At 41.6% G+C, this 12,513-nt stretch overlaps 1 protein-coding gene across 1 annotated transcript; it reads left to right on the forward strand.

The window, feature by feature from the left end:
* Nucleotides 1-137: 137 nt before the first annotated feature.
* On the forward strand, nucleotides 138-9,144 carry ppef2a (protein phosphatase with EF-hand domain 2a). Its single transcript, XM_020099214.2, has 18 exons — nucleotides 138-277; nucleotides 1,059-1,118; nucleotides 1,442-1,450; nucleotides 1,825-1,952; nucleotides 2,054-2,108; nucleotides 2,200-2,375; nucleotides 2,894-3,008; nucleotides 3,426-3,472; nucleotides 3,752-3,918; nucleotides 4,074-4,110; nucleotides 4,904-5,053; nucleotides 5,170-5,505; nucleotides 6,158-6,343; nucleotides 6,464-6,606; nucleotides 6,717-6,823; nucleotides 7,521-7,687; nucleotides 8,013-8,100; nucleotides 8,743-9,144. Exons 2-18 carry the CDS (start codon nucleotides 1,067-1,069, stop codon nucleotides 8,994-8,996), a joined length of 2,217 nt encoding a protein of 738 aa, XP_019954773.2. The 5' UTR covers nucleotides 138-277; nucleotides 1,059-1,066; the 3' UTR covers nucleotides 8,997-9,144.
* The last annotated feature ends 3,369 nt before the right edge of the window (nucleotides 9,145-12,513 follow it).

The following is a 12,513-nucleotide window of genomic DNA, read 5'->3' on the forward strand; positions in this document are numbered from 1 at the left end:
AGGGACTGAGCACTGAGACAGAATCAACACAGACCGGTGGAGCTGCACTCTGGAGATACAGCTTCATCCATGAAGCCTCTGTGGTGACTTACTGGCCCCTGATGCCATTCATCTCCCTACGATGACCGGTCTGACTGACGCCCTGCGCTTCTGGACCTGACCCTGGTGGACTGGTGGAGTATGAGACAGAGCAAATGGCTGTGTGAAAACTCGCTGACACACAGCACTGACAGACGAACAACTTGGGAACTGGTGCCGGAAGAGAGGGGGTGACCACGTAAGTAAATACATGCAGGATATCATATGTCATCATTATGGATTCTTTCTAGATTGATTTGGTCAGAATAAAGTCTGAAACATCTTAAAATGTATCTTCAAGGTTTAAATTATTCTTTTAAAACTTTTCCCCACGCTATTATTTTATGTCACAGCACCATTATTCTTTGGGGTAATTAATTTATCATTCATAGAACAGTGTTTTGGTCTGAAACCCGTCTGAGTAGACGAGCTGTGTGGGTTTAAGAAGGCCAAAACCAACACAGCCAAAGAAAGTTATCTGCAAACACACTTGAATAAAATCTACATTAGGTTTGTAACTTGTAAACAGTAATTTAGGTATCATTTATTTACCCTAAACAACAAAGGGATATTTTAAAATACAGTTTCCATATTTGAAATCCATCATTTAATCAAAATAACTGCAGGTCATGATGACTGTTTCCCGCCTCCTCGCTTTCATTGATAGCTTAATGTAAGCCTTCGTAGAATTCATACAAAAACAGTCCCCTGCTCCGGGATTGAGGCCACTGAGGTCAGGAGAGAACCACCAGTTAACAAGATTAAAAGTGCACAAAGTCGTATGTCCTCCAGCTTTACCTGTCCTGCTGCCACACTCAACCTTCCCCTCCGTGAGTGAGAGACGCCAGATCTATTTACGAATGTGTGAATGAGTAGAGAACCTGTATCTCAATCAGTAAACGTACTCAGATTTTATATATCTATCATATTAAGGTCATACTCTGATTTGTGATTTCAAATCTGTTTGGTGTTTTGAACAGGAACAGTCATGGGATGTGGCGTCACAAAGTCCGACCACTTCCACAAACACTCTGGAAAAGGTAACTGTCATCCTGCAGACTGATTTAATGGCACTCGGTGCAGCGTAAACATCCGCCAAGGCCCAACAGTCCCCTTAAAATCAACCTGCATCACATTCCACACACTTACAGTGTAAACAGTGTTTTGTCATTAATGAATTAGTCTCTTAGAAATAGATTTCTGCATCCGGCCTCCTGATCTGGATCTGAACCAAAATTTAACAGTTTCTTTCCAGCAATTCTTTCCAACGATATTCCGTGAGAGGCATCATATCTGTAATCTCCCTCTTACGTGAGTCGTATTAATGCATCTTCTCTTTGTCTGTCTGTTCTGCTGCTTGCAGCCGTCACAAGTAAGCCACGCCGGTCTTCACTTGTTTATTGTGTTGTTGTTGTTAACACAAACATTTCAAGGGACTTTGGGGGCCCCAGGCAAAAGGGACCCAATAGGGGCCCAATATCGAAACAAACCTAACCAGCCCCAAGAAACACATGATAACAAACCACATCATTCCAATCTTCAAACTAGTCTTTTATCATTACAATTATGAACAAATCGCAGACTGTACATGTAGTAGAGTTGTAAAGTTTTAGTCCCACACACTAAACTAAAACTGACTAAATCATCAACAGCAGAAAGAAAACCCCATGAGACACATTTCCCTTTGATGCATTAATTTAAAGAACATTTTGAAAACCTCTTCTGATCACCATCTGTCTCCTCCAGCTATAAGAGCTGCAGTGCTGATCCAGCGATGGTACCGTCAGTATGTAGCCCGCACGGAGATGAGACGCAGATACACCTGGCACATCTTCCAGTCCATCGAATACTCCGGAGAACAGGCCCAGATAAAGGTGTCAAGCTGTCAGAGAGGATGAGTGTTATTCTCTGAGTTTCTTTTTGCATAATGAGAAAAGCACAAACTCAACTCTCTTCTCTTCTTTTTCGTCCGCAGCTTTATAATTTCCTCGGCTACCTCATGGACAATTTCACACCATCAAGCAATGAGCGTAAGATTTCACATGAATGGAGTCACTGTATCTCTCGGGGAATTTCCTTGTGTAAAACTGAATCTCATGAGTTCGACCTGTTGTCTTCCAGGAAATCTGATCTCGCACATCTTCAGAGAGAACGATGTTTGTCGGGACGCAGAGTGGGAGAGATACTTCTGCTACAAGAACATCGAGGTGCCAGAGATCTACTCAGGACCTCATCTCTTCTTCCCTCTGACGGTGGAGCAGGCGGTCGGGCTGGTGGAGGCCTTCAGGAACAAGAAGGTGCACGGCAGAACAGTGTTTCCAACCTGCCTGGGGCATGATGACTCAGATTAGTTTATCACTGTGATGTGTAGAATTGATTTGAACGCATCTTTTAAAGTGTATTGGACCTTTGAGGCAGATACTGATGTTGGTTTTGGGATTTTGAGAGAATTCAGTTTATTCAATTTATCAGCTAATTGTATTTTTCTAAACATAAGCAGTCTCGATAAAGATCCTTTAGATTAAAAGAGCATGGTACAAGTACACACTAAGAGGAAATGCTTGCAGCTGAAATACTAACTTATCAGTGGACAAACTATGCAACTGTGACCCTGACTCTAAATGAGCTTAAAGCTATTTGTGCTTCTGTACTGTGAGGAGTTACTCAAACATTGTTTTCAAAGTTCTCCAACAGACATAGCACGACACAATGAGCTTGCGTGACGACAGCAGTTATCAGTCACTGCAGTACGATGCAGGTTTTATGTGTTTCTCTGAGCCTGAAACTTCTCCCTGACAAGTCTCTCTCTCAGTAGCAGCTGCACTCGCGCTACGTCCTCCAGCTCCTGGTCGAGACCTGGAAACGGCTCCGCATGTTGCCAAATATCAATCGAATCTCCACCTGTCAGAGTAAAGAAATCACTATTTGTGGTGAGCGGAAAGAAATCACTGTTATGTTTTTCAAAGATGAATTCATGCCTTTTAATGATGTTGTTTGTGAGAGATGATTATGAGGGGAAGGTGATTGGGGAGAATATGCAAAGGAATTTGTGATTACTTGATCTTAAACCGCTGAAACAAGTAGTAGCAAACAAATCCAATATAATCCTAACTAAACTAAAGTAATGTATTACTATATGCAAACTGAATGCAATGTTTTCTCTGATTTACAAACCAGTTGTAGAAAATGTGATCATTTGTTGCAGAGTTTAAATCCTTGAGGAACCACCACATCCCAACAGATTGTAGGAGCATAATTGCTGAATGAATTAAGAGTGGACATTTTGGTTGTAGTAGTTAAAACACATCCAGACAGATTATGACCTGTGTTTGTTCACTTCACTACAGGTGACCTGCACGGCCAACTGGAGGACCTGCTGCTGATTTTCTACAAGGTTGGAACCTTGTCTTTTTAATCTTAAAATGTCATCTGTTTGAATGAATGAATGCTGATGTTGAAATGGAAAAAAGCAGCAAATTCTTACATTTATTCACCAATGATCAAACTTGTTGCTGATTATCCATGTGTGTTGATCAACTGACTGAAGAATCACATAATAATTCCGTCCCTTCTAAACTTACATTTTTGGTGTAAAGGGCATTTGGCTGCAACATGCTGTGTTTATTTCACATCTGGATGCCAGATTGACCGTCTGCTGTTGTCAATGTTACAGAATGGCATGCCGTCCTTGGAGAAGCCCTACTTGTTTAACGGAGACTTTGTAGACCGAGGCAAAGACTCCATCGAGATCCTTCTGATCCTGTTTTCATTCCTGCTCGTCTACCCCAGTGACGTCTACCTCAACAGAGGAAACCACGAGGACCATATAGTCAATCTGAGGTAAAACAAATATACGTATTAACCTGAGGGACCAAGTGAAGTCAAATGCTAAATATGTCAACTGCCCACATGCCGTGCCTTAACAAATTCATGATCAAAGAATAACAAATACACTGATATTGAACGTGTACCTTCTGTTTCTTTGGCTGGCTCAGATACGGCTTCACAAAGGAGGTGTTGACTAAATACAAGGTAGGTTTATCACATAATCCTGCAAATTTACATATCTCTAAACACACCTTTTCTTTTGTTTACTGCTCCACGTTCAAACTATCGCATGGAGCCACAACGTGTCCTTAACCCTGTTATCTTTAGAGCAGCAAGTTTTATCACCTTAGCCTACACACTCCCACTAAGGCCTGATAAAGGCCGGGACTTCCTTCCCAGTACAACACCAGTCACTCCTCCTGGCAGGTAAGAGGATTTGAGGTCATTAGACCTGGTGACTGCTGGGCATCTGACACTGTTCAGGGCGTCTCATCTTTCAAAGAGGTCGAGGTTTTCCAAAGACACAGAAAGGAAACTACTGTTCAGCTTGAATCCCTGAGCACTGTCAGCGGTGACTTTGGTTTAAAGACACTCGACAGGGATCGATCTCACAAGCTAAAACAGCTTCTTTATATAGAGACCGAACCTGCAACACTGAAACTCACTGAAAATCAAACAAGTAAAAAATATCCAGGAAACAGATTGTTTAAAAAAAAAGGTTACATCAACTTTAATTAAATTATCACTATAGATAAATAAAGTAAACACAACAAAGATTGATTGGTTCACAGGACTATTTTGTTTTTTTAGAAACCAGCATTTTAAGTCAGTGACATTAAGATAAAGGGTTATACTGTCCAAACACTTTTAACTATTTTAAAATCATCCTTCATTTAGAAAAGCTTCTAAGATCAATACAGAGCATTTAAAAATGTCAACAAAGAAAAAAAAGGAAGATGAATGTACTCATCTCTTCCTCTCCTGTGTTTCTCTTCAGTTGCACGGCAAACGGATCCTGAAGCTGCTGCAGAAGATCTTCAGCTGGTTGCCATTAGCGACAGTGATCGACCAGAAGGTTCTGGTTCTTCATGGAGGAATCTCCGACACCACAGATCTCGGCGTCCTCACCAGAGTGGACCGGCACAATGTGAGGGAACAGAGCGCAGAGCAGTGATAAACTCTTTCATCGATACAGACACACTTCCATTCATGTTCATGTCCTGATGTTTTCCCTGAAGCCGGGTTCTCCTGTGTTTGTCCCAGTATGTTTCAGCACTGAGGCCTCCAAAGAAGAGGTACTTCAGCTCAACGCAGACGTCTATCGACTCGGACGTGGACTTGGATGTCTTGGGCAACAACAAGTACTTCCAGCGTCGGGCCTCCTTCATCTATCCCAAACCTCTGGGAACCCGGGAAAGCTTCCAGAACCGCTCGCTGCAGGACTTCTCTGACCGGATCAAAGGGAAAGTGGAGGACGAGCTGGAGATTCGCAAGAGGAAACAATCCGTCTTCATCAACAGATCCACAGAAAAAGAGACGACACTGACTGTGTCCACTGAGTCTGTCAACAGTGACAACGCCAGAGAAGAATGGAAACAGGTGATGAGTGAATATTGACCAGAGGAGTCTGCTCAGATCTGATTTGTAACGATCCCACATGGTTTTAATTAGTTATTTCTGTCAGCTTCACATTAGTATCAGTACTCACACATTAGAGCTGCCCATAGGCTGCATATAAAGATGGACGACATGACAACTCCCAAAAATGAAGCCAAAGTGTCTTGATCTCGCCCTGGCTGCAGTATAGGTTATAAGAGCTGCGGATTGTTACCTGCGTGGGCTTTAACATGCTTTAATCATCATTAATCCCTCTGCCGTCACGTCAATCTGCTTTTCCAACCGTTCGTCATCACCTTTAGTGCAGGCTGTAAAAGTCAGTGGTTTAATGTGGCTCTGGAACTTGGTGGTGATGCTCAGTCACTGCATGTAGCTCTGGTACCTGAAATCTGAAGTACAGACCCTGTACACATTTGGTCGCTCTGGTACACAAGTGAAGCAGGAAGAAGGATTCTTCCTACAATACTCATGTATCAATCAGAGTTTAATCCCTGTGAAGTGTAATTACACCAACATGAGACATTTTTAGGTAGGTGAGACTTATCCAAATGTTGAGGCGGGTCTAAGTACCTCTAACATGGCTGATAAGGCCTTAGACTCCAGGGGATTCAAATAAAAAATCTCGTTCCTCCAGATCCTGGACCTGCTGTGGAGCGACCCGATGACCCAGGATGGCTGCATGCCCAATGAAGTGCGGGGCGGAGGCTGCTACTGGGGCCCCGACGTCACGGAGGACTTTCTGAGCAAACACAACCTGCAGCTCATCATCCGCTCCCACGAGTGTAAACAGGAAGGTTATGAATTTTGCCACAATCGGAAGGTGAGCTCAGACACTGACGACAGATTGGCGACATGGTTGCAGAAGCATTTCACATGTTTTTTCTCTGATGAGCTTTTGAAAATGCACTACAACATAAACCTCTTCTTTCATATCCCTTAGATCCTCACTCTGTTCTCTGCCTCCAACTACTACGATGTGGGAAGCAACAGGGGCGCCTACGTGAAGCTGGGTCCAGACCTTGTGCCTTATATGATTCAGTACCAGGCCACCAGCATGACCAGAGAGCTCACTGTTCGACAAAGGTACAAAAGAGCACAGGAAGAAACTCACTCCAGTGATGTGACTTATTGCTTTGGCTTGGTTTTAGTTGTTCTAGTTGCCTGTACTTATATTTTCCTCATGTTGTCTGCAGTGTTGGTCGGACCGAGCGCTCAGCCCTCAAAGTCCTGCGGGAGCAGCTGTTCGCGCACAAATCCGACCTCATCTGTGCCTTCAAAAAGTTTGATAGAGACAACACAGGTGTGTGTGTGTGTGTGTGTGTGTTCAGTCCTGGGTGAATCAGGTGTCATGTAATTTCATCACAGACTTCACACGTGTCTCCTCTCTCATGAAGTTCTCACAGGTTAATGTCTGGACGTGGAGAAATACGAGCTCACACCTTTGTGCTCTGTGACGAGCATCATATTCCAACGTTCAGGAAACATGTGGCAGCATGTGGGCCGAACAGATCATTTGATAGTTTCACACAAACTTCAGCTGAAACTGTTGTTGTTGTTATTCTGTGATTTACTTCATCATGATTGAGTTGAGTCTATAATGAGACACATCGGGTTTAATTGTCTAATTAAACTGTTTTGATGCTGTTTTGGATGATTATTTTGCAAAGTAATGCAAATTAAATGATTGGGTCAGATATAGAATGGATCAGAATTAGAGTTGTTCATCTTATAACACTGTATTGAAAAACACATTCTTTCAAGCAGAGCCTGAGTGACAATAGACTTTTGATAATGCTATCAAAAATAATAAAGTTACTTTACACATAAACACACGAAGAAAGCATCCTTTGAATTTAATTCTTAAAGAGTTGTGATCGGACAACGATATATATATTAGCCGACATACTGTTTGTGCTGATGCTAACGTTAGCTGATCATTTCAGCTTGGACAATGTGCTGAATGAGAGATTTAACGTCGTCTCTCATTCCTCCGTCAGGTCTGGTGTCTCTGAATGACTGGGCCACTGCAGTGGAGAGTGTGATGCACCTCGGTCTTCCCTGGAGGATGATGCGCGGTCAGCTCGTCACCTGCAAGACCAGCGATGGCACGGTCGACTACCACGAATGGTTCAACGAGCTCGCCATCAAGGGACCCAACACTGATGTGAGTAAAAAGTAGAAAAAAAGAAAAGAACACCACCATTTTTCCTTCTTCACCGAACCCAAGAAACACAAAAAGACAACACAAAAGACTATTCCAGGCAAAGCCAAATCGTCAAAACACTCTCTTTATCCACTAACATGACTGTGTCTTGAAATTTCATTCAGCCAGTGTGAGATTTAGACTTTGAGCTTTCAGTAAAGTCAAGATGCTCAGTCACCAGGTCATGATTATCCAGGAACGTTTCAATCAAAGATATAGATACTTGAACTTGCGTCATTCAAGTCCGACACTTTTCTCACTTGTTCCATCACTTCTCCTCCTGCAGCACATCGACCAGAGCCTGCTGGAGACTTTGTATCGCCACCGCTCCACCTTGGAGACCATCTTCAGAATCGTCGACACGGACAACTCAGGTGAAATATTTATTTCATTACTGAAACAAGATGTAAACTGAGAAGAATCTTTTTAATGGATGCCATATTCAGCATTCTCAAGGAATTGATTGATGGGTGTTTCCCAATCTAAACAAACCCCATAGATCTTTCTCTTAATTCACAAACAGCAAAACGTTTATTTTTAGTTTAGTTTAGATCACCTGGCAATAAAACGCTCTTTTAAAGTGATTCAAATTTTTTAGATAAGCTCTTGATAGGATGTTGGTTTGTATTTCATATGTGTGTGTGGATGCATTTCACAATGACGTTTGCATAATGGAACAAATAACTGTCTGATCAACAACTTGATAAAGTGCACAGACACAGTGTAACAAGAGATGGTCTGGCTCAGTGTTAAGTGTGTCAGGGCTTTATGAAGTGTTTGTTGTGTCCAGATTGAGACGCCTGCAGAGTTCAGCCTCCCTAAGCCTCCCTGTGTGCCAAAGAGGCCACAGCAGGTTACAGCCTCCTGAATCCTCCTAGTTAAGATGAGGATTAACCCAGTGATCTACACCCACACAGTGACACACATTTTTTCCTTTAACAGCGCGCACATCATGAATATCTTTTCCCTTCCCTTCATTCCAGCTGTCACATCCTAACCTTTAACCTCCTCCTCAGGCTTCATCACCATCGAGGACTTTCGGCAGACCTGGAAGCTGCTGAGCGTCTACCTAAAGATGGAAATCACGGAAGAGGCCATCTCCGACCTGTCCGTCACCATTGACAGCAACCAGGACGGCAGCATCGACATTGATGAGTTCATGGAGGCCTTCCGCCTCACGGACAAGAAGAGCCGGCTGGAGCGAGGGCGCAGCATGTTCATGGGCACGGCCACCGACCTCACCAAGCTAGAGGAGGACCCCAACATCTGAGCAGAGTGCCGGAGTGAAGACTGAAAACAGAGAGCGACTTCAGCTCAGGCTGCTCGCCAGTGACGCACGTTTAGACTTAGGATGCTCCTGAACAGCTGCTGTGTTGATCGCATGGGATCAGAGGAAGGTCAGAGTTCAGGGCATTCAATTCCCTTTCTGAATCAGTTTTATCCACTGAAGAAGAAGTGTGGGTGAAACACATGAAGAAGAATTTTGTGTCTTTTATCTAGTTTGAATAGTTGCGAGTAAAAACAAACACAAACAAAAAGGCAGTTTTGGCTGCTTGATTATTATTGTAGAGATACTGGGATCACTGAGGATTGATCGATTTTTTTTTTTTTGTCCTCCTGTTCGCATTTCATTTTTTGTAACAACAGAATATGTTTTGACTTTGCAAGTGCAGAGTAACACCTGCACACTGACTCCAGACGTTTGTTGAATGGAATGCATTTTAATTCCACTTAGATTTAATTAGTTTAAAATGCATAGAAATGGTTAGGGAGCTGCAGCGTTTTATTATCTTGCTTTAACACTGCAGGACACTGGTTAACTCTCATACTCATATGTGTGGTTTAAAGCTCTCAGTGGGTCAGTGTGTGGAAGATGTGCTTCTTTTTATTTTACACTTTTTAGGTCAACAAACTGAACAAAACAACCCACATGATTTCAAGAGATAATTGTGCAACTCAACAATGAGCACTACAGTACGTATTTGCAACTAAATGCTGATGGTGCCTTGGCAGTAGAAGAAGATTTTAACTTCTAGAGATGAAGTTAAGTCTAGGTTGCACTAATGGTGATGATGATGATGATGCCAAATGACCACCATGTACCGGATCCTTTAGGTGGGATTATTTCCCTAAACTTGTCTAAACAAGAGAATTCATTATTATATTCATTTGCCTTTAGGCTTAATACGTCTTCATCCTAAATGCTGTAAAGCACAGTCACAGGGATGGTTTGATAATCTGGATTGTTCTCATCTAATTCTGCAAGAAAGCAAATAATGATAAAAATGTCAAAGCATGATGTTTTTGAGCTGAATGTTCTCAGAATGCATAGTTGAATAAAAACGTTCCCACAATAGCACTGTCAGGATTTTTTGATTCCTGCTCCATTTGGACACCTTCAATTTTTTTTTCAGTCGTCATATTACTTCTCAGAGCCACCAGTAGGGGGCACAAAAGGCCATTTTACACAACTTGTGAGAGCAGAAGTAGAGAAAGTACTCATGTTACTTACCTAGTAAAAGTACTAATATCACACTGTAAAAAAACTTTAAAAGTCAAAGTCCTTCATTTGACAGTTAAACTGTTAGATTGCATCATTACATTATTTTTACACTTTTACTGCAGTGGCTGGTTGAATAGGTCACAACCATAAAAATATTTTTTGCAGCTAATTTTTATTTGTTCATTATAGATTTAACTACTTTGCTTGATTAATCAACTGATTGTTTGGTTTGTAAAAGAAAGAACAACCCTCGCACTTCACTTGTTTCGTTCAACCAATAGTTAAAAACTAGAATTACTAAACACTAAATCAAAATATTTTAAACATTTGCAATTAAAAGCAGCAAATTGCTACGTTTGTGTAGAAGAAACAATGAATAATAGTGACTGACAATGAAGAAAATAGTAAATTTTCAGTCAATCAACTAATAGCCCTACTAGTGTATACTGTGTGGTACTTTAATTTACAGCAATGTGTCATTTTATGATTACTTGAAATGTTTTGTTGGTAAAAGTATTCATTTCTAAATAAAACAGGGCTGAACCCTCGTGGACTACAATTAAAAAGTCCCCTAGAGCCCAGCGTGTTGGAACTGATGATTGGGATTATAGATGGAAAAAGTACTCACTGTAATTTTATATGATAATAATTGTGCAACAACTGGTTAGTGATTATTAAACACAAGTTATAGCCTCCCACTTGGATTTCACAAGGCACAAGTCTCCGGTATGAGATAATGAAAAACCTCAGGCTTTTAGCAGTATCAGGGATAATTCTGAAGTGCTGGTTCTGTGCTGTTTAAACAAGGGTTTAAAAAGCATATTGCTCAAACTAAAGTTTACTTACATGGAGAGGACACATCGTCCTCAGAGGTGTTGGCAGAGAAGCAACTCCTGGGTAAAGAGAACATTGTGGATTGTTCAAGTTTCCTCTGGCGTCCTAATTTGCAGTTTCCTGTTCATGTTTTTCTGCACGTTATAAACCTCTCCTCCAAATGTAGTAAGTAATACAATAATAATACAATGAGTCTCAGAGCACATATACCTTCAACAATCATCTAGCCTTCTATCTATCTATCTATTTATCCATCCATCCAATCATTGGTCACAAAATTTTGGTTGAAGGAAAACCATCTGCACGGTTCCTTGCAGGCCCCGTCCCTCCACCACATCTGGTGGGAACATTGGTCCGCTTGGTAGTTTTTACTCAGTCCTGCAAACAAACATGAAAACAAATAAACAAACAAACACAAGTGGAAAATGGAAACACCTGAGTGGAGGTGATAATGCTTTAAAATGTGGAGTAGTGGATTTTGTTTTAACAGAGCTAGCTTTGTCATCAAGGCTTCATATTTAATAAAGACACGGGTGTGGTCTCATTTTCTTCTTCTGGTAAAAAGGTAAATGAAAAAGTAAGTATTTCTTTATTCTTGTTCTTGGACGGCTGGTAATCATCGGCATGTTGCTCCAGGGACGGAGGCCAACCCTCCCGCCCTGCTGCTTTTCACATCCAGCCACCAAAACACTCAACATAAAAACTCACATGGTGAGAAGTGGGACAAAAAGATGGGGGCAGTTAGGCCTAGTTGTTCCAGTGTGTCGGAGGAGGGGTGTTTATTGTTCGCTGTCTGCAGGTGGTCTTACAGTTGTAAAGCTGCTGGAGCTCTGCTCTAATAAAGACTTCGGAATCAGTCAACTGGAGCATCTCAAAGGTCCTCACATGAACCCGCACTTTTCTGTGTTCATTTGAAGGGAAATAGACTTTATATTATAATCATAGACATCAGAAATTGTTTGTTGTGATGAGTTTATGAGCAACTTTTGTTTTCCACATTTATACCCAAGTAAATATTCTTTCAATATAGAAGGGTCTTCAATGAATTCTATATTTGTCTGCAGACAAACTTCACATTCTGCATGTTCTAAAAATTCCCACTGAACACACGGTTGTTTAAATGTCTTTGAGTTTGTGCTGATAAAAGGACACCATGCTTAAGAGCAGATCAAAAACTGCATAACAAAAGCTGAAATGAATTTAGAAATTAGAAACACTTGCATGAGACTGAATGATGTAATCAGCCGAAGATAGTCACTGTGTCCAAACGCCGTCCGCTCAAAGTTACATATTGTACAAAAACATATTTGCTGTTGCAGATTAGTTGTAATATTAAGGAGACAGGGTTGCAGTGCAAGCAAACAAGAGCATCGACTCAACAGAGGGTCGATCGAGTCCCAACGAAAGTGAACAGGCCTGACTGAGGAAGACAGTCTGTACGTGTTGAAGC

The sequence above is a fragment of the Paralichthys olivaceus genome, chromosome 4, assembly GCF_024713975.1.
Source record: "Paralichthys olivaceus isolate ysfri-2021 chromosome 4, ASM2471397v2, whole genome shotgun sequence".
NCBI classification, from domain to species: domain Eukaryota; kingdom Metazoa; phylum Chordata; class Actinopteri; order Pleuronectiformes; family Paralichthyidae; genus Paralichthys; species Paralichthys olivaceus.

Coding starts and splice junctions, on each gene's coding strand:
- ppef2a (XM_020099214.2), top strand. CDS start 1,067: ATGGGATGTGGCGTCACAAAGTCCGACCACTTCCACAAACACTCTGGA. Junction 3,009..3,425: donor TAAAGAAATCACTATTTGTG/GTGAGCGGAAAG, acceptor ACTTCACTACAG/GTGACCTGCACGGCCAACTG. Junction 7,688..8,012: donor TCAAGGGACCCAACACTGAT/GTGAGTAAAAAG, acceptor CTCCTCCTGCAG/CACATCGACCAGAGCCTGCT.